The sequence below is a fragment of the Geotrypetes seraphini genome, chromosome 2, assembly GCF_902459505.1.
Source record: "Geotrypetes seraphini chromosome 2, aGeoSer1.1, whole genome shotgun sequence".
NCBI classification, from domain to species: Eukaryota; Metazoa; Chordata; class Amphibia; order Gymnophiona; family Dermophiidae; genus Geotrypetes; species Geotrypetes seraphini.
Window position 1 is genome coordinate 74951370 of NC_047085.1, and position 27052 is coordinate 74978421.

At 41.0% G+C, this 27052-nt stretch overlaps 1 protein-coding gene across 1 annotated transcript in view; it reads left to right on the plus strand.

Moving 5' to 3' along the window:
• CDH17 (cadherin 17) overlaps positions 1-27052 on the plus strand; it is a 167670-nt gene that overhangs the window by 12746 nt on the left and 127872 nt on the right. The window contains exons 2-4 of the mRNA XM_033933775.1: positions 13896-13963; positions 21700-21804; positions 25548-25685. Coding sequence (XP_033789666.1) covers positions 13919-13963; positions 21700-21804; positions 25548-25685 — 288 coding nt within the window. The 5' untranslated portion in view covers positions 13896-13918. The remainder of the gene's footprint in view (positions 1-13895; positions 13964-21699; positions 21805-25547; positions 25686-27052) is intronic.

The window sequence follows — 27052 nt, forward strand, 5'->3', positions numbered from 1 at the left end:
ACTAGTACCTGGCCAAAACCCAAGGAGTAGCAATATTTCATGCTACCAATCCAGGGCAAGCAGAGGCTTCCCCCATGTCTTAATAACAGACTATGGACTTTCCCTCCAGGAATTTGTCCAAACCTTTCTTAAAACCAGCTACACTATCCGCTTTTACCACAACCTCTGGCAACGCGTTACAGATCTTAACTATTCTCTGAGTGAAAATATATTTCCTCCTTTTGGTTTTAAAAGTATTTCCCTGTAACTTCATTGAGTGTCTCCTAGTCTTTGTAATTTTTGACAGAGTGAAAAAATCGATCCACTTGTACCTGTTCTACTCTACTCAGGATTTTGTAGACTTCAATCATATCTTCCCCAGTGGCGTACCTAGGTTATGTGACACCCGGAGCCCATCATTTTTTGACACTCCCCGTCCCATCATTTTTTGACACCCCCCTCCACTCCACCCTTGGTACACCACTGCTATCAGGCCCTCTGAAGCAATCATGGAGGATCTGGGGTTTCTTTCTATTATATTAATTACGTATTTTGTATTTAGCCACCTCAGCTCTGTTACTTGCCCAGTGAACGGAGTTCATGGAGGAGCCTGGGGGAGATAAGTGAGAAGAGATATTGAGGAGCTGTGGAGTATGTGCACTTGTAGGTCAATAAGAGGAGTCTGAATTGTATGTTTATGTTTATTAAAAAATGTTCAACCTGTTCCAAGCGGTTTGCAATATTAAAATATAACAACTACAAAGGAAAGAGAAGATGAACTCCATATATATATAGAATAGACCTTTCCATAAACAACTCATGAGAAAAAATGGCATTCTTTCCAACACTGAGTCCCTCCCCAGAACTCCATTTTCACTTTTCTTTTAGATACATGAGAATCTTGAACTGGATCAGTCCCAAAGGCTTCCTTAAAATGGTTCTAATGGGGGTGGGGGAAGAGAATCACTCCGGCCCCTGCCGCCTTTTTCGATTTCTTCACTGCCAGTTTCTTTTACTCACCAGACTCTTAACGACTAGCTTCATGTGGCTATTGTTCTTCTCTACATCGTAGCCGGATGCCACCAAAGCCTTCTTCAGGGCAGCCCCAAGGACATGCTGCTGCGCTCCTTTGATGCCGATACCGCCTTCTCGATCAGCGTGGATACGTTGGGGCCCGATGCCTTGCACGCTTTTGCCGCTCTCGCCGGCTTCTTAGCCTTTTTTATGACCATGCCTGTAGCAGGAAGTGGCAGCGGTGGATGCTGCTGCTCAGCCATGCTCAAACCCAAGCCCCCTCAACCTCCCCTAGAAAGCTCAGCAGTCCCTAGAATCTAGAAATGAAGCTGCTTCTCCTTGCTTCTCCCTTTATTTACAGCAGATTCAACCCACTGATTGGCTGCTGGCTCATCGCTTGCCTGCTACAGATACTCTGGGAAAAGGTTCCTCTCTTCCTTGTGTTTCTTAAGACCCCCAAATTAACTTTTTATTCTAAACAAACATTAGTTTCCAAGTACGTTGGCGGGGGTGAACTGGCAGTCACACTAAGGTGCAGGTCCCAGGAGGTTCTAGACCCGGCCAGCTGTGCACCCCTCTAGGGTGTGTACCCGGGGCAGTCCGCTCCCCCCCGCCCTGCCCTTGGTACGCCACTGATCTCCCCTCAGCCTTCTCTTTTCCAAGCTGAAGAGCCCTAACCTCTTTAGTCTTTCCTCAAACGAGAGGAGTTCCATCCCCTTTATCATCTTGGTCGCTCTTCTTTGAACCTTTTCTAGTGCCACTATATCTTTCTTGAGATTGAACCACCAACCATTTAGAGCTGAATAAATGGAGGCACAAGGAGATAACGTGACTTTCTTAGAGTTATACACTGAGTCAATGGCAGAGCTGGGATTGAAACTGATGTACAGTGCCAGGCCAGTGGAGTAGGTGTGATAAGGATATTTTTTAAAAATAATGTGATGTTGTAGTCACAGTGAGGGGGCAGATTCTGGTATTAATTTGAATCTCCTAGCTTATTAATCACCCTTACAGAAATAGATCAAAGCAAAAATAAACCAGACAACACAAATAACTTAAGTCCATCTAAATGAAAACAGCATAACTCAACTTCAAAATGCCTGAACCTCAAAATGTCTATCCCAAGCAACCAGTAGCAGAATAGCAATAATGATGCAGCTGCTAAAGAATGGAAAATAACAGAATCACAAAGATTCACATTTGACAATCCTTGACACATCTCATAAGCACAGAAAGCTTATTCCAATTAAAAGGACTTGTCATCAACCAAGCTCTGTTTCTAGTCTTGACCTTACAGAAATGATGAAGCAAAGGAAGCATCAACTCTGCAAATTCATGTGAGCGGGCAATGCAGGATTTGGAAGGTGGGCGAAGGTAAAATGAGAACCTCGCAGGGGAGTTAAAACAAGAATTCCTGCAGACCCCACACTATGGACGCTTTCTTTTTAAGGCTGTGTACTTTGGATCTGTGGGGTCATTGTTTTACCCACTCCCTGTTATATATCCACCTCCCTCTCCCCGGGACTTGTGAAATGGGATTTGTGAATGAAGCACTAGACACAAGGCAGAGTAGAAATATCAACAATGTAAATCAATCTGTCTTCTCTCTTCTAGCAGGGGCAACTATACAGTTCATGTATAAAAAGGTGGAGAAAAAAGAGACTGCAATTATAGTCCAAAAGCAATGCAACAGAATAAACTGCAATGCTTATAATCATCATAGGTCTCAAAGAAAAAAACTCCACCAAAATATCTTCACAGAGCTGTAACAGTATACCTAAAGCAGGACCAAACCCAAACTGGAAACATCACACTCTCACCAAACAAATGTCCATAACACTGGAGCAAGCACAAATATACAGTGTACTTATCAGCAATTCTTGCTTATAGTCAGCTCCAATTCAATAAATCCAGTGAAGAAAGTCCCAGCTGGAGACCCCGTCTTGCCAGCGACATCTTCAGGGGAGCCGCAAGTGAGAGAAACAAAACACACTTCAGCATAAAGAGAAAAATGGTGTTTTTCTCTTTTGTGTAAACTGCCTAGAAATCGTCTGATTGTGGCGGTTTAGAAAAATAAAGTTATGTTATGTCATGTTTTCTCATCTTGACGTCATCATGTAAACCCTTGCCTACCAGAACGCCTTCCATTCAATTGAGCGGTTCAACCCGGCAGATATAACTGATTTCAAAGTAAAAATCCACAGCTGCTCTTGTCATAATATGTGGCAAACATTATCCATTTATGGCCTGTTAAATTGCTTTGAATGTTGACCCCCCAACATGCTTTCAGTGATCTTTTACGTTTTTAAGGGATATTTTGGAATGGATGTCAAATGGCAATCTATTCCACAAAATGGGAGCCAAACCCCCAAGTATACAGGATGAAATGAATGTAAATGGATGGATGAGCTCTATTGTAATATTAGGGAGAAAGAGTGAATGAGGGTGATACAGTGGCGTACCTAGGGTATGTGGCACCCGGGGCCCATCATTTTTTGACACCCCCCCCATGTAAAAAAATATTTTTTTGTAATGACCATGAAACGGAATAAATGGTCAGAATAGAAACAGGCAGTGAAAATTTTCTTATATTCCAAACATAACATAACATAAATTATGTCTGAATTGTCATGACATCAGAAGTACATATGGAGTAGTTGCAGGTGATGCTTGGGACAGTTCTGATTGTGTTAGTTCGGTTTTATGTGTTTTTTGAATAGAAGGGTTTTTATTTCTTTTTTGATGGTTTTGTAGTCTGTGGTCGAGGTCAATAGGTTGTAGAGTTGGGGGTCGAGTGTTGCAGCTCGATTGGCTAGGAGGTTGTCGAACAGTTTTTTTCTTTTGACGTTTTTGGTTGGAGGGTGTGTGAATGGTGCATGAGTTCTCCTATGTCTGGTTAAGGTGGATTGAATTATTTAGCTGAAGAAATTAGTTACCCCCTCATCCCACACACATTAATTCTCTTCCATTTTTGTTCCCATTATAAAAAACACTGATAAGTTCCCAGAAAAAAAATACATTAAAATAAGAAGTGAAAACAAAGGCCCCTACAGATGAGAACATAACATAAGAATAGCCTAACTGGGTCAGACCAATGGTCCATCATGCCCAGTAGCCCATTCTCATGGTAGCCAATCCAGGACACTAATACCTGGTCAAAACCCAAAGAGTAGCAACATTCCATGCTACTGATCCAGGGCAAGCAGACACTTCTCCCATGTCTTAATAACAGATTATGGACTTTTCCTCCAGGAATTTGTCCAAATCTTTCTTAAAACCAGCTACACTATCTGCTTTTACCATAACTTCTGGCCACTTCATTTTTAAGTTTAGATCTTTCCTTTCAAACAGAGACCTTGCTAGATGTCAAATACAGCACAAGGTAACTTCACATGGACTTAGCTGTGCAGGAAATGTGAATCTCCTCATACACCCACCATATAGTGCAAAAATGTGCAAAGGTCTGTTTTTTTCTTTCGATCACTACATAGCCTAATGCCACACAAGCAGCGCTGTTACAAACATATTCTGTAGGTCAATGCTAAGGATAACAAAGTTTCCTTCCTTGGACCAGAAGGAGATACTGATAAACCACTGGAAGAGATCCCAAAACAACACCCAAAGACCCACTCAGTGTGTGAACCAGTTGAGTGGAGTGGACTAACTGGGGGGTGGAAATGGGCCCGGAGTTTGCTCAGCAGAATTTCCCAGATCACCTCTTCCTCTCAACACATTGACACGCTGCCACCACCACCACTAGGAACACCTCACTGGGTAGGCCAGCTATGCTATAAATTTTCACCTTCAAAATAAAACATTCTCACCAACCTTTATTTCTTGATAAACTTCTTATTCCCCAATGCTCCCCTCGTACTCTAAGGTCAACAGACCAAAAACTTCTCTTCATTCCCTCTATAAACGACTTTTACTATACTCGGAAAACAAATTTCGCAGTAACTGCGCCAACACTGTGGAACTCTTTACCTCAGCAAATCCGTGATGACCTTCATCTAGACAAATTTAAGATAAACTTAAAGACTTTTTTATTTCGTGACGCCTTTGGCTAAGTTCAGATTTATCTTAATCTTCTTTTTTCCCCTTTTTTTTTTCCCCCCTTTTTTCCCTCTCATTCTAATCTCAACCAACCGCTTTCATAAAGCGACCCATCCTATATGTTCTTTCCCCTTTCCCACTGTCACCAGTTCTTCTTCACTATGTAACTTTCCCCTTCCCTCCCCTTTACCCTCACTTTCAAGTTTGTCCTGTCTATGTTATATATGTACACATATTTATTTTTAATACCTAACATTTTATCTTACTTTTATCTTGTTTTATATATATTGTAAACCGTCCAGATATTTGTTTGATGGTCGGTATATTAAAAAACCAATAAACTTGAAACTTGAAACTTGAAGGTATAGAAAATTATTTATGTATTAGAAAAAGGACTGCTTTTGAGGGGGCCTAAAGTAGATTGCTTATCTACACATGTATAGGGTGATGTCTGTAGTTGGATGCCCACGTTTATGAACCCCTTGCATGTACAGAATTCAGAATATTAACATTTACATGTGTAAGTATACACTTACCCGTGAAAGTGCTAGCATGCACCCAAGTGTATTCTGCAAGGGCATGCATCAACTGGCATAATGCTTAAATGTAAGGGCAGCATACACATGGGTGGGCAATAGGCAGGGCAGTCACTCACAAGCAATTTACGTGCCAGAATAAGTTTTTATCACTTGGTATCAGGGCCATTGTTCCCTCCCATCTGAGCGGAAGTCCTCCATTGACAATCCTGCCAGTAGGGGTGCTGTTTCACTATTGCATTTTCAATAGTGAGGGACATGCAAGCTCTCCTGTCCCTGATATTGAAAGAGCACCACTCACTGGTAGCAATGCAGTGGAGGACTTCCACTCAGCTTAGAGGAAACAGTGAACAGAAGTAATAGAGGACAGCCTCACCACAGTAGAAGTGGACTTGGACCAGATATACTACCAGATCGACAATCTTAAAAGCGACAAATCCCCTGGACCTGATGGAATTCACCCGAGAGTCTTAAAAGAACTGAAGGTTGAAATCGGAGAGCTTTTGCAAAAAACTTGTCAACCTGTCAATTAGAACTGGACAGATATCGGACAATTGGAAGATAGCGAACATCACGCCAATTTTCAAAAAAGGATCAAGAGGAGAACCGGGCAACTACAGACCTGTGAGTCTTACTTCTGTCCCTGGAAAGATGGTTGAAGCACTGTTTAAAGATAGCATAGTCCGGCACTTGGATACACACGATCTGATGAGAGCCAGTCAACATGGCTTCAGGAAAAGGAAATCATGTTTGACGAATTTACTTCAATTTTTTGAGACCGTGAACAAACAAATTGATAGCGAAGAACTGGTGGACATAATATACTTGGACTTCCAGAAAGCATTCGACAAGGTTCCACATGAAAGACTTCTCAGGAAACTACAAAGCCATGGAATAGAGGGAGATATACTAAGATGGATAGGCAAATGGCTAGAGAACAGAAAGCAGAAGTTCTCAGACTGGGAGAAAGTGACTAGGGGTGTGCCCCAGGGCTCGGTACTTGGGCCCATCTTATTTAATATTTTCATCAATGACCTGGAAGAAGGAACATCCAGTGAGATCATCAAGTTTGCAGACGACACAGAGCTATGCTGGGCAATCAGATCGCAGAAGGATAGCGAGGAACTCCAGAGTGACTTGTGTCAGTTAAAGAAATGGGCGGAGAAATGGCAGATAAAGTTTAATGTGGAAAAGTGCAAAGTAATGCATTTAGGCAGAAAGAACAAGGAACACGAGTATAGAATGTCAGGTGCAACTCTGGGTAAGAGTGAACAAGAAAAGGACCTGGGTGTACTGATAGATAGGACCCTGAAACCGTCGGCACAATGCACAGCAGCGGCAAAGAAAGCAAATAGAATGTTAGGCATGATAAAGAAAGGAATCACGAGTAGATCGGAGAAAGTTATAATGCCGCTTTATAGGGCAATGGTCAGACCACACTTGGAATACTGTGTCCAACATTGGTCTGCCAACCTAAAGAAGGATATAAAACTGCTGGAGAGGGTGCAGAGACGAGCAACAAAGCTAATAAAAGGTATGGAGAACTTGGAATACGAGGAACGACTTAAGAGACTGGGATTGTTCTCCCTTGAGAAAAGGAGACTGCGAGGGGATATAATAATAATAATAATTTATTTTGTATACCGCCATACCCAGGGAGTTGAAGGCGGTTCACAACAGATAGATGAATTACATACAGTGCGATTAGAAAAAAAAAAGAAGAGCATAACAAGGCAATCGTAGGGTCAAACTCGTTTACATTAACAATTTAGGTGAGGGAAGGGCTAAATACAGGGTACATACAGTGTGTGCTGTAGTAGAATACAATTGAGTTTAAGAGAGGTGGGAACAGAGCATATTAGGTGGAAACAGGGGGGGGAGCAACAAACTTAGAAGGGAGGCAGGCGGAAAAGTAAGGAAGAGGAGGGGGGGTTGAGATGGGGGAGGGGAGCGTTAAGGGATAGGTCTGTTGCAAAGAAGGGTTTTAATCTGTTTTCTAAGGAGGAGAAAGGGAAACGTTACGACGGAAGAGGGGAGCGTTAAGGATTTGGTCCGTTGAAAAGTAGAGTTTTGAGCTTTTTTCTGAAGGGGAGGTATGAAGAGCTGTCAAGTATGATTTGGGCGAGCCATGAATTTAGTTTGGCCGCTTGAAAAGAGAAGGTTCATTCGAGGAATCTTTTAAGATGACACGATTTCAGTGAGGGGAAAGCGAACAAAGTTGTTCTGCGGGAGCTCTTCTTATTATAGTTCAGGTTGAAGTGGGGGTAAAGATAGGCTGGTGACATACCAGATACGGTTTTGTAGCAGATGCAAGAGAACTTAAATAGAACTCTGGATTCGAATGGCAGCCAGTGCAACTTGTGGTAGAAAGGGGATATGTGTTCCCATTTCTTCAGGCCAAAGATAAGGCGGATGGCGGTATTTTGGACCAGTCTCAGCTTCCTGGTGATTTTCTTGAAGGCGCCTAGATAAATGATGTTACAGTAGTCCAGGACACTAAGAATGGAAGATTGGACCAGCAGACGAAAGGAGGTGTCATCAAAGTATTTTTTAATGGTGCGGAGTTTCCAGAGCACCGAGATGCTTTTCTTAAACACTAGGTCAGTGTGTTTCTCCAGTGTGAGATGCTTGTCTAAAGTGACTCCTAGTATTTTTAATGATTGCTCAATACAGTAGTCAAGTCCATTGATATGTATCGTAGTTTCCTTAATTTTGTCGTTTGGGGATACTAAGAAGAGTTTAGTTTTTTCTGGGTTTAGCTTTAGTCTAAACGCTGACATCCAAAGTTCGATCTGATTTAGGGTGAAAGATAGCGAGTTTAGAAACTCTGAGGTAAAGTAAGAGAGCGGAATGATTATTGTGATGTCGTCTGTGTAGATGAAAAATTTGAGCTTTAAGCTTTGTAGGAGATTTCCTAGGGAGACAAGGTAGATGTTAAATAGGGTGGGGGACAGGGGGGAGCCTTGTGGCTCCACAAGGGTTGTCCCAGCTGTAGGAAGTAGTATCGTCCTTGAACACCTTGTAGGTTCTTGTTGTCAGGAATCCATGGAACCAATTGAGAACATGACCTGAGATTCCAATAGATGTCAGACAGTCTAGTAGAGTGGCGTGGTCAACCAAGTCAAATGCGCTACTTAGATCGAGTTGCAATATTAGAGCGCAAGAGCCTTGGCTGAATAGTTGATGAAGGTAATCGAGCAGGGAGGCTAAAATTGTTTCAGTACTGTGACCTGACCGGAAGCCGGATTGGTTGTCGTGTAAGATATTGTGTTTTTCTAAGTATGTGGTGAGTTCGGTGTTTACTATCCCTTCTGCTATTTTGGTAACCAGGGGGATATTGGCGATAGGTCTAAAGTTGGAAGCCGTGTTAGAAGGCTCTTTAGTATTTTTCTTAATTGGTGTAATCATAATGTGCCCTTGTTCTACTGGGAACTTCCCGGAAGATAGTAGAGAGTTGATCCAAGTCAGCATTTTGGCTTTAAAATTGACTGGGGCCGATTTCATGACATTAGGGGGACAGGTGTCTAGTCTGCAGTAGGAATTGGCATACTTATTGTAGTGTTTACTAAAAGTTTGCCAGTCTATGGGTGAGAATGTGTTCCAGAACAGGTCGGCTCTGGAATCGCCTGAGTCTAGTAGAATGGGGTAACACCAGTGGGGCTTGGTTGGGTGGGTAAGAGAGGATCTTAGTTTTTGTATTTTGGAGATGAAGAAATCCGCCATGTTGTTTGCAGGTAGAGTGGGCTCTTCGGGTGTGTCGATAAATGTTTCTATATTGTATAGATCATTTACCAGCTTAAAAAGGTTGCTGCTGTTGGTTGAAATGTCGCCAATTTTGAGGGCATAGAAGTTTTTGCGTTTTTCTTTGGTTCGATTTTTGTAGGTTTTTACTTTTAATCTCCAGGCGGTTCTGTGCTCTTGCGTTCCTGATTTTAGCCAAAGTCTTTCCGATTTTCTTAGGTCTCTCTTTAGCATTAGCAGTTCTGTGTCAAACCGAGACTTTCAAAATACTGAAAGGAATCAACAAAATAGAGCAGGAAAAAAAATTATTTACAATGTCCAATGTGACATGGACAAGAGGACATGAACTGAAGCTAAGGTGGGACAAGTCCAGGACAAATATCAGGAAGTTCTGCTTCACACAATGAGTGGTGGACACCTGGAATGCTCTCCCACCATTCTAGGATTTAAAAGCAAACTAGATGCACATCTCCTTACGAGAGGCATATATGGGTGACTAAAATTATGCCAGGTGTACACCTGGCTGGGCCTCCGCGTGTGTGGATCGCCGGACTTAATGGACCGAAGGTCTGAGCTGGAGATGGCAGTTCTTATATTCTTATGCCTAAATAGAGGTGCCCACTGATGAATTGCCTCCATAGCGGCTGAATATCACTGCTATGGGGTAGAGTCAGTAAATGGTGTGCAAAGTTAGGCACCAGGATGATGATGCATGTGCAGCATAGATTCTATAAATACTGTTCTGAATGGAACTGTCATTATAGAATACTATCTTAAGCCAGTTTTGCACCTAACTTTAAGTGCGAGGATTTATACCTGCCAAAGGCTGGCACAGAAACGGAAGTATTCTATACCTACACACCTAAATCCTTGGAATGCCCTTGATACGCCCATGCCCCCTTTGGAGTTTCACACAAAAGATGCTAGGTGCTCAGTTTACAGTATAGAAGCGTAAATCAGGTACATATACAACTTCTCATTATAGCCAGTTAGGGCTTGTTAATGCCAATGATCGGTTCTTATCTCCAATGTTTCCACTTTATTTTACCAAATATTTTATTTTTGTAACCTCCATTACATCTTCTAGAAACATTATTCCTTTTGCCTTCTCATTGAAGGGAAGAAGAGATAAAATTAGACAAGGAAATTTCCAAAATATTATTGCATGCCACAGATTATAAGGAATCTAGGAATCAGATTAAAACATATCTGTTTCCAAATGTTTAGTAGATGAGAATTAGAACTCACGATAATGAGATTGTATTCTGTTTCACTTATATGTATTGTAGTTGCTTTTATATGATGTCTTTTAATGAGTGTTTATGATTCCTGGCTATGACCAGCTTTTGTTTTTATCTGTGTAAAACTGTAAGGTTTATTATGGAATGTAAAATAAAATGGTATATTAATTAAGTGCCAATTTAGCACCAAATTGTTAATTATGTCACTTGTAGAACTGTGATTGATATTCAGAGCGCATAAAACATCTATTGTTATAGACACTTTAAGTCTGAGGCAATTTTCCACCTAGTATTAGTGATAAGCTAAATAGGTAGCTTCTAGGTGGTTTAGTTAATATTATTAGGATTCAATGGAAAAGTAGGAATACTTTATAGTTTTATAGAGGTTGATCCATTGAGAAATATATAATGTTGTAATTGTAGAACTGCAAAAAAACAACAACAAAGGTGACCAATGGTGTTCAGTCTCTTTTTTATTGTGATTGACTCGACACGATCGTGTTTCGGCCCACAAGGAGCCTGCCTCAGGAGTCTACAGTAAAACATGTGAAAAAAATATATACATATATATATAAATATATATATACCAACTTCCTCATAAAAACCAAAAGAACATAAATAAAACATTTAAGAAAACAAACAATATCATATGTAGTCAATAATATACACAATGTTCACATATATATATACATTTAAATTATTATAAACTAAAATCAATTTTTATTAATACATAAAAACCATATATAATTATACATAAAATACTTAGCTAAAAACTGATCAAAATCAAATATAAGTAAGAAAACTTGAATAAAAATTTTTTTAATGAAAGAAGTATGTATAAGGACACAAACCTTGTAGTTAAGTCGTGATAGACAAAATCACAATGCTCTTTTACTCATCATGGAAAGTACTAGAAAAGAAAGGAAGAAAGAAGAAATGCAGAAAATAGAGATCAAGAAAAAAATACAGAACCAGAAAATAAATTAAAATAAATATGTGCATCCACATTATATAACAGCAAAGAATCTTCCAGCTGGGAATATAAGCCAAAATAAGACCGGGGACAACCATTTACAATTATATATATTTGATAAGGTATTCAGAAGCCCAGAAGTAACTTTGAAAAATGTAACCTCATTTGACAAATTTCTATTAATCAAATTGGTAAGATAGATGAAAGAAAAAAGACTTTAAGACATTTCACTACTTTTAGGGCTCCTTTTACTAAGCTGCAATAGCTTTTTTAGCGTGCACAGAATTTTAGCACGCGCTAAACCTGCGCTACGCGGCTAGAACTAACACCAGCTCAATGCTGGTATTAGCGTCTAGCGCGCAGCAATATAGCACACGCTAAGCATGCACTAAAACCTCTAGCGCAGCTTTATAAAAGGAGCCCTTAATGTTAAAAATATGATCCATTGAATAAAAAAATGTAATACATTAGATCAGGACTGCCCAAGTTCGGTCCTCAAGATCTACTGGCAGGCCAGGTTTTCTGGATATCCACAATGAACATGCATGAGAGAGATTTTCATAGCAAGAAGGCAAATTAGCGTGCGCTATTACATTACATTACATTAGTGATTTCTATTCCGCCTGTGCCTTGCGGTTCTAAGCGGATTACATTAGAAGATATCTGGACATATCCAGGGGAATTACATGACAAAAGGAGCCCTAAGAGTTTAATATACTGGAAGTGTTGAAGGTGAATTGCATATATATATATATATATGAGCATTGTGTATATTATTGACTACACATGATATTGTTTATGTTTTCTTAAATGTTTTATTTATGTTCTTTTGGTTTTTATGAGGAAGTTGATATGAATATATATATATATATTCTTTTTTTTTCCACATTTTTTACTGTAAACTCCTGAGGCAGGACCCTTGTGGGTCAAAACATGATCGTGTCGAGTCAATCACAATAAAAAGAGACTGAACACCATTGGTCACCTTTGTTGGTTTTTTTTGCTATTCACTGTTGTGAAGGCAGATTCTCCTGTTCATATTTCAAGTACTTGTACAACTGACCATATTCTAGAATTGTGCACCCAGTCAGGGTATAAGTATAGCTATGAATGGTATTAGTTCTAAATTACCACAGTACTATCTGGACAGTATTGAAATAGTACCAGTGAAATTCCCTCAATAGTGCAATTGAAAACCTCAGGTCAATAGACTTATATGTTTACTGGTCACCTTGATTAGAACATAAGAATAGCCTTACTGGGTCAGACCAATGGTCCATCAAGCCCATTAACCCGTTCTCACAGTGGACAATCCAGGTCACTAGTACCTGGCCAAAATCCAAAGAGTGGCAACATTCCATGCTACCGATTCTACATAAATCCAGCTACGGTATCCGCTCTTATCACAACCTATGGCAATGTGTTCCAAAGCTTAACTATTCTCTGAGTGAAAAAATATATCCTCCTCTTGGTTTTAAAAGTGTTTCCCTGTAACTTCATCAAGTGTTCCCTAGTCTTTGTAAATTTTGACGGAGTGACAAACACACATTTAGTAAGTGTCTGCAGTATGTGTCAATTCAGGCATGTTCTATATAAATGTAAGCTTATATCTTACTGTGCTCTATTGTTATGCCAATAAACAGCAGTTTAAAAAATTGCCACCCTGTATGAAGGTGAAAGTATTTGCCTAGTGTCATTTCATGTGTACGTTTATCAGATGTACGGGGAGATTTGCAGTGGAAAGAGATGGGCAAGATTTGCAACTAGGCACCTCCTGCTGAATTTTCAGAAACATGCACCTACTTTTACTCAGAGTACCTGTACCAGCTGGTGGACATAAATGTTTGACAATGATTTTCCTGCCACAATATCCCCATGAAAGCATGCACATACTTTAGTGTTGAAAATTCTGCACAGAATGCAGCAGCTTTTCAGCAGTGCAGGCAATTATAACATGTCTCCCTTTCTGCCGAGGAATAACTGAGATCCTAATTTGAGATAATCAATTTGAGTTGATGAATTTATTATTTGAGGGAAAACTGAAAGGGTAATTGAATTATTCTTATTGGAAAAATCAATGGATAAATATTGTTAGAGAAACACAGTATGTGGCAGCAGGTTAAGAAATATTTGATCCACTTTGTCTGCCCAATGATAACTTCTAATTGGAGCCAATAAACTCCAACTAAAACTAATTATAACCAATTGGTGATTAACATCAATTAGCAGCTAATTATTATATTTACATTCATAACTGACAGTCTTAGAGAAGCTCGTATGTTTTTTTCACAAACTGACTGCGTTGCAGGCACTCATTCAGTAGCCAGCTTCAACTAATTATAATGTGTTTGTTTTCAGGGGCATTAATAAAAGAAAGCAAAATGATATTTAAACTCGGTGTCCTCATCTTACTGTTTCCCCTTTGGGTAAGTTTCAACTTTTTCTTCCACTTTTAGGTCACAACAACCCAACCTAATTTATACTCATTATCTCCATAGTGGGATTTTGCTCACAGAATAAGTTATCAACCTCTGAAGTACAGTCACACCAACCCAATTTAACTAGAGGAAGAACTTCATGTTGTTCTCAGTTCTTCAGTGGCATTTATCTTGAGCTCTAGCTTCCACAAGAAAGTTGTGCTGAAAACTAGCACACCCTTCAAAACTATCAACATTGTCTCTGAAAAATAGATATAGACTGGAGAGAATTACAGTGGTGCCTCGCATAACGGCCGCCTCGCACAGCGAACGCTGCGCACAACGAACTTCTTGTCTTGATTCGTACAACGGACTTCGTTTCACACAACGAAGTCGCCCGAGCTGCATCGCAAACCTCCCCCCGCCGCCACCGCATATTGTTAAACCTCCCCCCGCCGCCACCGCATATTGTTAAACCTCCCCCCGCCGCCACCGCATATTTTTAAACCTCCCCCCGCCGCCTGGGCCTGCGCTGATCTCTGAATGGCTGCAGTCAGCTCTCGCGGGACTCACAAGAACTAACTGCAGCCAGCTCTCGCGGGACTCACAAGAACTAACTGCAGCCATTCGGAGATCGGCATGGGCCCACACAGGCGTGCAGAGGAATTGCTCCTGATCTCTGCGCTTCTGGCCTGTACGCCACTGGCTGGGAAAGATGGGAGGAATTAAAAAAGGTACTGGGGAGTATGTGGGGGGTGATTATAATACACAGCAAGGATCAACAAAACCCCTGTCTCCCCTCCCCTTCACATATATCCCCTCTATATCATGCTAACAGCTCTAACAAGATAAATTTATCTTTTTTTATGTCATCTTAGCATATTTTATGCTACAGAACGAATTATTTTTTTTTACATGTATTGTTATGGGAAAACGCGTTTCACATAACGAACTTTTCGCATAACAAACTTGCTCCTGGAACGAATTAAGTTCGTTGTGTGAGGCACCACTGTATACTAAAAATGATATCTTTCTATAGATAAAATAATTTTCCAAAAAGGATGGGAATTTACCACATGAGGCATGTAGAGAGGAAATATAAATGCTTCAGATAAGTTGGGTCAATAATTTTGGAGATTATAAGCCTCTATAAAAAAACTCACAACTTTACAATTTCATTGAGTTGTAATTTCTCTTTCACATCTGCTCCCTAAACTGCTCTGAAAGTCCTCTAATGGGCAGTATATCAAATATTAATTAACCTTGAGACTCGTTTGCTCACATCCTCCACATCTCTGACACGTGCCCAAGTATACTCAGACAGCTCTCACATATGCACACCCACAAAAGCATCCATCCAAACTCCCTATGCATGCCCACTCACATGTCACCCATACACATATCCCATATGTATCATACAAATCTCTTTACATCTTTACTTATGATCTCCGCTCTGAAATGCAAGGTATTGTGGGTTATAAATAAATTTTATTTTTTATTATTACATCCACTCACATTCCCACAGCTGGAAATATACTTCCATGCTAACTCCCCTATATACCCCCACTCAGAGACACACAAAACCCTTACACAGTATAAACACACAGTTCTTCACACTCCTCGATTCTCCCCACATATTCTCTAGCCCAGTATCCCATCTTCATGGTGGCCAATCCAGGTCACAGTACCCACCCACATCCTCACAGACATACATACATTTCCCCCTATGATTTCTTCCACCCCCACAAAACAACCAAGTTACATAGTTCCAGGAGGGAGATTTTAGGGAAATCTTGTATTTCTGACAATTCCACCATAATTCCATAATGGGGCTCATAATAATAATTTTTTTAAAAGTCCAAAAAGGGGCCTATATCGGTACTTGGACGATCAAAAAGCCAGATCGTCCAAGTACTGATTATCAAAGCTGGTTTTAGACATATCTAAAACCAGCTTAGGCCTTTCCCCTGCCTCTAAATGCCTAGAGCGAAAAGAGTCGTTTTTAGAGGAGGGGAAAGGGTGGGAGGTGGCCTCCCCACTCTTCCCTGCCGCATGAGCTTCCCTGTGTACCACTTGAAATGTTTACCAGCGTGAGCAGCACCTTCCATAAGTTGCTCGCGCGGGCATCGGCTCCCTTCTGACATCACATCCTGGTTCCCTGGAAGGGAGCTGACACTGGCGCTTTCAGCGAGTGGAAGATGCCATTCCCGCTGGCAAACATTTAATGAGGTGTGCGGAGAGGGGGGCAGAGGAGAGGCTCTGGTGTCCTCTGCGAAGACAGCGCCCAGGGCATCTCCCCCCCTACTACGCTACTGGTTGCTCTCCATAGACCAGGCTTCTTTCCTTATAGCCCAAAAAGTCCACATTAATACTTTAAATTTAATGTATGCTGCTCTCAGTGGTGTAGTAAGGGAGGGTAACACCCGGATGGTGGTGTCATGCCCTGCGCCCCACACCACTCTTCCCCACCACTAGAGTGCCCTCCGTGTACCTCTTGAAATGTTTTCCAGCATGAGCAGCACCTTCCACCAGCTGCTCACGCTGGTATACCTTTTGACGTCATGCCTTGGTCCGCAGCAAGGAAGTGACATCAGAAGGGAGCTAACACCAGCGGCAGCAGCGACTGGAATATGCTACTTCTACCAGCAAACATTTAAAGATGTTTGAAGGGTGGGGGAGGGGGCGGAGAGGAGGAGAGGTGCCAGCATCCCTCTCCCCTCGAAGATGGTGCCTGGGTGTCTGCCCTGATTGTTCTCCATTTCCTGCTGCTGCCTGATCAGAGTGGGAAATAAAATGCATTCCCAGCAACCTTTTGCCTTCCTACTGTTCTCCAATTCAGTCCCTGGCCTTCTTTGTAATTCTGCAGGAACCAGGTAATTCTTCAAGATTAAGGAGCCTAAGGCTACTGGGCCGATTCCGGTTGGCCCAGTTGCCTCAGACCCCCACCTGTGGGCGGGGTTTGAGGTGCTTGGGCCAATCAGGCCCTAAGGCCCGCCATTCTGAGGATGACGGGCCTGCCGGACGGATGGACTTGGGACCCATCCTTCCGTCTAACTTGTTTACAGGTACTGGGGGTGTCAGGAGTGAGAGGGTGTCTCATGGTCGGCAGGTGGGGGGAAGTGCTCTGCAGGCCAATCAGGGGTTCAGGGGGGGCGATCATGAAGGGGCTGCATTGGGACAGGAGGGCCTGGGATTCCTCCTGCCTGGATCTTAGTGGGGGTGGGAGGTAGGGGGGGTCACCTGGGCAGGAGGGCTTGAGCTCCCTCTTGCTTGGATCGTTGTTGCGGGGGTGTTGCCGGGCAGGAGGGGTTGAGCTCACTCCTGCCCAATCTTATTGAGGGGGGTGTCGCCGGGCAGGAGGGCTTGGACTCCCTCCTACCTGGATCGTTGCCAGGGGGTGTCGCCGGGCAGGAGGGCTTGGACTCCCTCCTGCCCGGATCATTGTTGGGGGGGGGTTGTTTCCGGGCAGGAGGGGTTGAGCTCCCTCCTGCCCGATCTTATCGAGGGGGGTTGTCGCCGGGCAGGAGGACTTGGGCTACCTCCTGCCCGGATTGTTGGGGGTGAGGGGCTGGGGGGGGTTCTGTAACCGGTGTTGTTTTTGACAGACACCGGTTACAGAATCCATCTTTTAGGCGAAGGACTGGCCCCTTTTTCACCTAAAAGCCCTTGTTTTGGGCGTTTGGGACTTAGGCTTTTATTAGGTTGATTATAAGTTTAGACGTAGTGGTGGTCTGGGCGTTTAAACACCTGAATGTAGAGGCAGGTCATTATATTAAAAAAAACAACTCCTTTTGGATGTTTTTTTTGATAATGGACATTTTCCCTGCTTCTACTTTCAATGTTTATGGCCTTAGGCCAAAAGGGGACTTAGATGTTTTTTTTTTTATTATGCCCCTCCACATCTGATCTGCTTGTTTGATGCTTAGAGAAAGGGATGAGGTGGACCAGGAAGTTCATTTTCTGCTCATGTTAGATATCTATAATATCAAGTTTATTCATGCAGTGACTTAGAAGAAACATACCAGCTTCAATAGAACTGACTTAAATAGTATTGGGTGCAAAATAAGTGTGAATTAACTATTGCCTAAGGCAGAAGTAAGAGCTGCAAACCTTATAAAACAATACTACAGCCGGTCTGAACTGCTTTTTATCAGATGGGTGTTGGCAGGTGGAATGTGGTCAGGGAATGATTTCTTTCAGTGTCAACTCACTGGGTATGATTCATGGTGGGTACACAGATTTAGAAATTTTTACAACTCTCAAGTTTTAACTGAAAAGAGATAGTTTGTTACTTAGATAGTGAAATTACACTTTGAACCTTTTAAATTATAGCATCCACCTGTATTTTATCACGTAGATGAACCACCAGGAAAAGTAACATGAAATTAAGGAAATATGTCATGTTCCTAGTCAGAAAAAGGTTTTTCTTTCTGGTGATTATACTAGAGAACAAATATAAGAGAAAAAAACCTACATTGGAAATAGTAAGGATAATAGTAATGCCCATTTTATTTACAGGCTGTAAGATAACAAAAAAAATGCTCAGTCTTGTATTTATTTATAAGCATTTATATCATTATAAAATAAGAACATATGAATATTGGGACGGAACGAAGGTCCATCAAGCCCAGTATCCTATTTCCAACCGTGACTAATCCTGGTCATAAGTACCTGGCAAGATCTTAAGGAATAAAATAGATTTTATGCTGCTTATCCTAGGAATCAGAAGTGGATTTCCCCAAACTATCTTAATAATAGCTTATGGCTTTTGTTTTTAAATCCTATTAAGCTAACTGCTTTAACTACATTCTCTGGCAAATAACATAACATAAGAATTTATTTCTAAACCGCAATTACCTTAAAGTTCAATGCAGTTAACAAAAGATTAACTGCAAAACATAATTCAAAATGATGGATACATTACTTAGATACATTACTTAGAGAACAAGAAAGTCTTGAGTTGTTTCCTATAGTGAAGATAAGAAATAGATGAGGATAAGAGCCGCTTAAAATCTTTGTCCCAATATACAATCTGAAAAGAAAGAGTTCAATCATGATATATTTTATACCTACAACCCTTGAATGGTGGAAAAATGAAGAAAGCTTTGGTAATACGTGAATAATGCATAGAGGAATAACAAAACAAGTCTGTCATGTAAGAAGGGACCTGATCCATCAATGCGTAAAGGAATAACAAAACAAGTCTGTCATGTAAGAAGGGACCTGATCCATCAATGCGTAAAGGAATAACAAAACAAGTCTGTCATGTAAGTAGGGACCTGATCCATCAGTACTTTATAATAAAGACATCCAGAGTTTAATTGATTACATGTGGAGTGAAGAAATATTTGCTCTGGTTTAGTTTAAATCTACTACTTAGTAGCTTCATCATATGCCCCCTAGTCCTAATATTTTTGGAAAGAGTAAACAAGTGATTCACATTTATTCATTCCACGCGTTAATGCCCTAATGTAGCTTCATAAAAGAAGCCCTAAGACATTCAAAAAAACACTTGGATGTTTTTCTCACCAAAACTTCCAAGTGTTGATTTTTGATGCCTACTTTCTAGATGTTCTGGTAGGCTTCTTAGCTGCTGTGCATCTGAAGTTCAAGGGGGTGTATTAGAGGTGTGCTAAGAGCGGGCTTTGGGTATATTTAGCACTTGGACATCTTACTGTGATAATTGAACATGTCACAATACATCCAAGATGGAACTTGTTTTAACATAACATAACCAAAACATAACATTTGTATACCATATTACCCTTCAGATCTATGTAGTTTAACAAAAGTAAAATACTGTTACAACACAGAATGAAATACATTTTCAATCTTTCAATAATTTCCTAAATAAATAAGTCTTTAATAGTTTCCTAAAATTGTGATATGATGTAGATATAAAAAATAATTGACGAAAATCAGTATCCCGAGTAGCTGTTTGAAATGACAGTTCGGAAGGTCATCGATGAGTTCTGTGATCTGATTTGTGGGGGAGTTGGTTCCAAAGATGAGGGATGGTGGCTGTAGGAGCATTTGCAGGCAGTTTCTGACAGAGACCATCCTGGGGGAGGGGATGCACAGGCATCTCTCTGTTTCAGAGCAGAGGAGGCGGGTGGGGGTGTACAGAGGCAGCTTGGATCCTATATAGGCTGGGGTGGTGGCGTAGACTCTTTTATGTACTATTACAAGTGCCCTTGAATATGCAGCGTGTGTTGATCAGCAGCCAGTGCTCTGTGTGGAGGACTAGGGAGATGGGGTCTTGGTAGTTAGAGGTTGTATAGGAGGCAGATTGTTGCATTTTGGACTCACTGAAGGCGTTTGAGATCCTTTTTGGCAACTCCATTAAATATGGAGTTACAGTAATCCAATCCTTCTCGGCGGAGGTAGTAGAAGAAGGTGGAAACTACCTGAGAGATGTGGGTGGATAGAGACAGGTGGCCACCCAATGTTACTCCAAGGCTGTGTACCTGGTAGTACAATGAGGTCATTAATATTAAAATGGTAGTAAAATGGGTTCCTATGAGACTGTACAAAACAGACTCCCTTTCCAGCTCCAATGCTAGCTCAAATGCTGGCGCACATGTTTACTCTTGTTTTGAATGAGGTATAAATTGATGCATACCCTCTATGGAGATAATTCTATAAGGACCTGCTTAAAGGTAGATGTCAAGCATGTGTGAAAATGTTGGTATTCTGCTTTCCTTTATAGAATAGGTTTCAAATAGGTGTCTGCTATTTTATTTATTTATTTATTTGCCACCTATTTGGAGGCATTCACTCAAGGGCAGTGTAATGCAGAAATAAATCAAATATAGGCAATAGACAGAGCAGTATAAATTTTCACATAACAATACAAAGTATGGCATAATATACTACATTACAATGTCAGCACAATATGCAATAAAACATTTTAATAGACGGCATAGATTGTAAGCAAAGATGAAACATATAGATAGTTAAGACAGAGTAACAGGAGTTAGGAAATAAGGATAGGAGTAAATAAGCAAGTTCTGCTACAGTTTGTGCATCTGGTGTCACACCTTCTGTCTTTGTGTGTGAATAACAACCCTTTACAGAATTATTCTCTACAAGAGTCCATGCTTATTCTATATAAAAAAAAAAAAACTTTGTATATCTCAACTCTACCTCTGCTTCACCCATACTATGCCCATATATAAATATTGTACAAGTAGGCATGCACTTCTGGCATATGCAAGTTTTGCGTGCGTGTGGTGGGTGTAGCCATCAAATTTAATAAAAATGCTTTTCTACATATAAAATAATAGGGTTTACATGTGGAAAAAGCTTTGTAAAATTACACCCAAAATGAAGAATGATTCAGTTGGTGTACTTTACATAACATCCACTAGAGATACATTTGTATTGCCTGTGCACAGAATACTTATAATATGCCACACTCATAACATATTTATTTATTCAATTTTTTGAATACTGTTCTCCCAAGAGAATTTACTCAGGTACTTGAACATTTTTCCTTGTCTGTCCCAGTGGACTCACAATCAATCTAATATATCTAGGGCAGTGGGGGAGGGGGATTAAGTGACTTGCCCAGGGTCACAAGGAGCAGCATGGGTTTGAACCCACAACGTCAGGGTGCTGAGGCTTTAGCTTTAACCACTGTGCCACATTCTCCCCATATGTACAGCATGTATCATTGCATTTATGTGGTTGATAAGGTAGACTTAGTTTGGATCATAATTTTTAGAGCAGATCTTGTTTTATAGAAAAGAGTCAGTGGAGAAAGTGAGACAACAAAAGGACCTCTCAGAGACATGGAGTTTCCTATCTTGGAAGGAAGACCTGTAGTAAGCCCACTGCACATATATCAGGTAACTGATATTTCTTCTTTTTAGAAGTTGAAGCTGTGATATTGTGACATTATTCTTTTTAATTGAAATTTAAACAAATTAAGTACAACAATCTAGTCCACATCATGGGAGGTGACAGGGAACAAACTAAAAAAAACAATAAAAAAGAACATAGGAAATCTAGACCAAGGTTATCTAATATTTCTTCTGCTCATGATCATATCACTTTACTTCTTTATCTGTTAACAACCCTTCCAATTGATCTGGTTCAAAGAAGACAAAGGTTATATCTGGAAAAATATTTAAATATTTTGAGGGAAATTTCAAGAAAAAGGTAGCACCAAGGGCCAAAACCCTTGGTTTCAATTGAAGAAATTGCTAATATCTAACCTGAGTAGTTAACAGAAACCATAAGCAGCGGAACGCTTTTTTGTTTGGGGGGCCCACAAGCTCCGCCCCAGACACTGCTCAAGCTCCACCCCAGATCCTGCCGAAGCTCCACCTCAGCCACGCCCCCATAATAGTACTAATTGTAATACCATATTTTCCATTCATTTTTCATATATACACACAATATAATCTTATTAACAATACATAATAGTTAACTACAAAATTAAATTACACAAAGCACATTGTATATTTCTCAACATTCATTCCTACCAGAACACCTGGCCTTGGTCACACATGCAGAACACAGATAACCAGATGCAAATACAGGACCACAAACTAAAAGTACTAATATATACAAACCAAACCCTAAGATTCAAGACTCTGCATGCAGTACAACCCCCAGATTAATATAAACAAATGGATTTCGTCCTGAACAGTGCAAAATATAGGCAGCAGATGTCATTTATCAAAACTGACACAATTCAATCACTAAATTGAAAATAAAATCATTACCCCACCTTTGTTGCCTGGTGATTTTGGTTTTCAAACCATCTTTCCCTGTCTCTAGCTGCACTTCCTTCTGTCTGTGCTCTTAACTGTGTATCCAGGGCCACCTTATCTATTTGCTGTTTTTCTCTCCTTCACTTTCTGCCATACATCCATCTTTAGCATTAACTTTTAACATTCAACTTTCTTCCATTTTTCTGCTTTCTTCTCAAAATCTACTTTTCCATGCCTTCCCTTCCCATCTATCCATGTGTACCATCTCCTCCATCTTTCTTCTCCCCTACGCCCATCTATCCATAAGAATCATTTCTTCTTATCTCTTCCCTGTCACACCCATTGCTGTGTATCATCTCCTCCCTCTGTCTCCCCCTTCCCCCCCATCCCTATGCACCATCTTATCCCTCGCCCATGGTCAGACATCTCTGCCTTCCCCCTTCCTCCCTCATATGATCTGTCATCTTTCTCCTCTCCTTCTCATAGCCTGGAATCTCTCTCATCTCTCATGGTTTCGCATCTTTCTCTCCTTCCCTCTCTCTTTACAAGGTCTTAAATCTTTCTCCTCTCCTTTCTGTGGTTTGGCATCTCTCCCCTCTCTCTCCTTCCATTCTATGGTCTGGCATCTCTCTCTCTCTCTCTCTCTCCTTCCCATTCCAGTGGTCTGACATCTCTCCCTTCTTTGGGTCATCTCTCCTCCCTCCCAGTGTAACATTTCTCCCTCCCTCCTCTCCATCACTGTCATGTCCAACAATTCTCCCTCTTTCTTCCTTTCCCTATATACATCATCTCTCTTTCCCTCTCACACCACACACCTATGTACAACAATTCTCTGTTCCTTTTCCATCCCCTACGGAAGCATTTCTTTCTCTCCCTTTCCACTACTCCACCTGTGCAGCATCTCTCTTTTCCTCCTTTCCTACGCCCCCCCCCCCCGTGCATTTGTCTTTCCCAAACCTCTCCCTGTATGTGCAGTATCTTTCTTCCCAACTCCCTGAGCATCTGTTTTCCCTGCTTCCCAACTCCCTACCCCCTGTACCCAGCCTCTCCCTGTCAGGCTCTGCAACCAGCCCCCTTCCCTCCCCACTCCTTCAGGCTCTGCACCCAGCTTTTCCTCCCATCCACCCCCTCCTCTGTCAGGCTCTGCACCTAGCCCCCTCCCTCCCCTATCAGGCTCTGCACCTAGCTGCCTCCCTCCCTTGTCATGAACTGTACCTAGCCCATTTCTCCCCCCATCATGCACTGCACCTAGCCCCATCCCCCTGTCAGACTCTGTACCCAGCCACTACCCTCTTCTGTCAAACTCTGCACCCAACCACCCCCCTGTCAGACTCTGCACCCAGCCACCCCCCATGCACTGCATCTAGCCCCCTCCCCCTGTCAGACTCTGCACTCCTCCACCTCCTGCCAGACTACACCCAGCATCCTTCTCCCTTCAGGCACTGCACCTAGCCCCCTTCTCCCCCCCCCCTTATGATCTGCACCTAGCCCTTCCCCCTGTCAGACTCTGCACCCAGCCCCGTCCTCCTATCTCCTCTGGCCTGGTGGTCCAGCAGTGTAGCGGGCAGGAGTGAGCTTTTCTCACTCCTGCCCCACTGCTAACCCGGTCTTCATGATAGTTGCAGTGGGGGGTGGGCAGGTTGCCGCGATCAGCTCAGTGGCCCCTATTCAAAACTTATTCCTGTTTTGACTTGGTCTAAGTCAAAATGTATAAGTTCCGACTGGGTCATCTCCCTAGACTTTTGGTTATACTTGCAGTACGACTAAGTCTAGGTCGGTCCACCTCCCTCCCTTTCCCCTCCTCTAAAAATGCCTCTTTTCACTCTAGGTGTTCAAAGGCAGGGTAAAGGCCTAAGCTGATTTTAGATACGTCTAAAACCAGCTTTGATTATCAGTACTTGGATGATCTGTCTTTTTGATCGGCCAAGTACCGATTTAGGCCCTTTTTTAAATGTGTTTTTGTTTTTTTAAATTATTATGAGCCCCAAAGTGTCTGGGCCCCATGTGGAGTCTATAAAGGCTTCAAAGGGGCTTATAAGCAGTCTTTACAGTCTACAGCCCAGAAATATCAAAGAAGAGACAAGTTAATCTAATGGGTATAACTTATGGACAAACTGGATGGACCGTTCAGGTCTTTATCTGCCGTCATTTACTATGTTACTCTCATGCCCCTTAGGGCATGCCCCTTTGGCCACTCCATGTGGTTGCCTCACAGAAGACAACTGATCTTTGTCCATGATGCCAAACCCACACGGGCCAGCAGTTGGATCCGGGGCTACTCTGCAATGAGAGGGCATAGGATGAAGTTAAGAGGTGATAGACTCCGGAGTAATCTGAGGAAAGGGTAGTAGATGCGTGGAACAGTCTCCCGGAAGAGATGGTGGAAACAGAGACTGTGTCTGAATTCAAGAGGGCCTGGGATAGGCACGTGGAATCTCTCAGAGAGAGAAAGAGATAATGGTTACTGTGGATGAGCAGACTAGAAGGGTCATTTGGCCTTTATCTGCCGTCATGTTTCTATGTTACTTATTTAGAATTGTATATGGGATTTCTGCAATTTGAATTGGCAGTTGTTATATGTAAAGCATAGCTATCTTAAGTGTTGTCTGATTTTATGTAATGATAACCTGTTAGTTGATTTTAATTTTGTTTTATTATTTTTTTTATATTGTATAATTAGTATTTTGTGTTCATGACTGTGCTGTATATGCCAATTAGGTGTGTTAATTTGTGCTCTGCCTTGGAAAAGACAGCATATAAGTAAATAAACCATTTCATATGAATGCATGTCCTTAAATGAAGATGATGATGGCAAGGATGATATATGGAAAATTGTTCATTTAAAAAAAATTAAATTATGTACTCTTTTCCAGTTTGTCCCCAGTAATCCAACAACTAAGGAACTCAGATTGTCTGGTGAAGTGAATGGTATCTTTGAAATTGCATCTGATGGATGGTTGAAGCTAACAGGGATGCTTGATAGAGAAGAAAAAGCACAATATAGACTACAGGTAAAATCAGGCTATTTGTGGGCCCTTTTACTAAAGGGTATTAAACCCCAACACATTAGCAGGGTAAAACTGGCTATCGTAAAACACATTAAGCATTTTGTGGTCTTTTGCTTGTTTGAACACGTTAACCTGTATGTTAAGTATTTTTAAAAAAATACTTTTTCCGGGGGGAGTGTCATGGGCAGAGAATAGGTGTGGAATTACCGCATGCTAACTGGCTAACACATCGGTTAATGTGGGAGTACTTAGCGCAGCCTAAATAGGAGATGGCAGGTGCTCCAATGTTAACTATTTGCAGGTTAAAAAAAAAAAAAAAAATATATATATATATATATATAAAAGAATTAAATTATTTAGCAACTTCATTATAAATTCATGACAATGATTAGCAAGGAGACTCTTTAATCCCTCGCACATGAGTCCTCACATTAATATGATGATCACTGTTTGAAGCTACGTACCATCTTTATCATATGTTTTGATTGTTGATCAAACAGATTGATAACTAGTTTCTTAATTAGGCAGGCAGGCAGGAGGGTGCAATAATGTAATGAGACAACATCATTGTTTTACAACACTGCTGTGTTTGAATGATGTTATAAACTGAGCACTCACACACATTTAATATATAGTTTATTTTCATGAATTTATAATGAAGTTGATAAATAATTGAATTCTTATATATTTTTTATTGTTTTCAGTGAATTCATATAATATTTAGTTTTTTCTCCCACGATATATATTATGTAATATTTGCAGGTACCATGTGCTAAGGGTAACTTTAGCACATAATCTGCAAAATATAAAAAAAAAAACCCTATAAAAACTGTCTATAATCTATCTGGGTTTAGTGCATGGGAAGCTCCCATTTTATGCCATGCGTTGTCCTGATTTTGCCATCCGTTAGTAAAAGAGTCCCTTGATTAATGATGACTTTGGATGCTACATGATTCTCCATTGGCTAATAGAGCTGAATAAAAATGATGGGGAGCTACCAGTATGTGCAATTATTTCTTAGGGATCACTGCTATAATGCATGAATGATAACTGCTATAGGAGATTGTTAATGAAAACTGAAATCAGTTCTTTTTTTTTTTTTTAATCTTTATTCATTTTTAAAACTCACAATAAGTGTAACATAAGATACAATCATTTTATATTTTAACATCACTTAATATATCATCAAATTCTAACTCGCATCAAATATCCCCCCTCCCTTATACCCAACAATATTCATAAGCACAAGAAATCATAAAATATTCCCACCCCCCAACCCCACCCCACCCTGGACGTGTATGAACAAAAGGGAAAAAAAATAATATTTATTCTATGCAGTAATTTGAAATCAGTTCTGTCGTGTGACCATA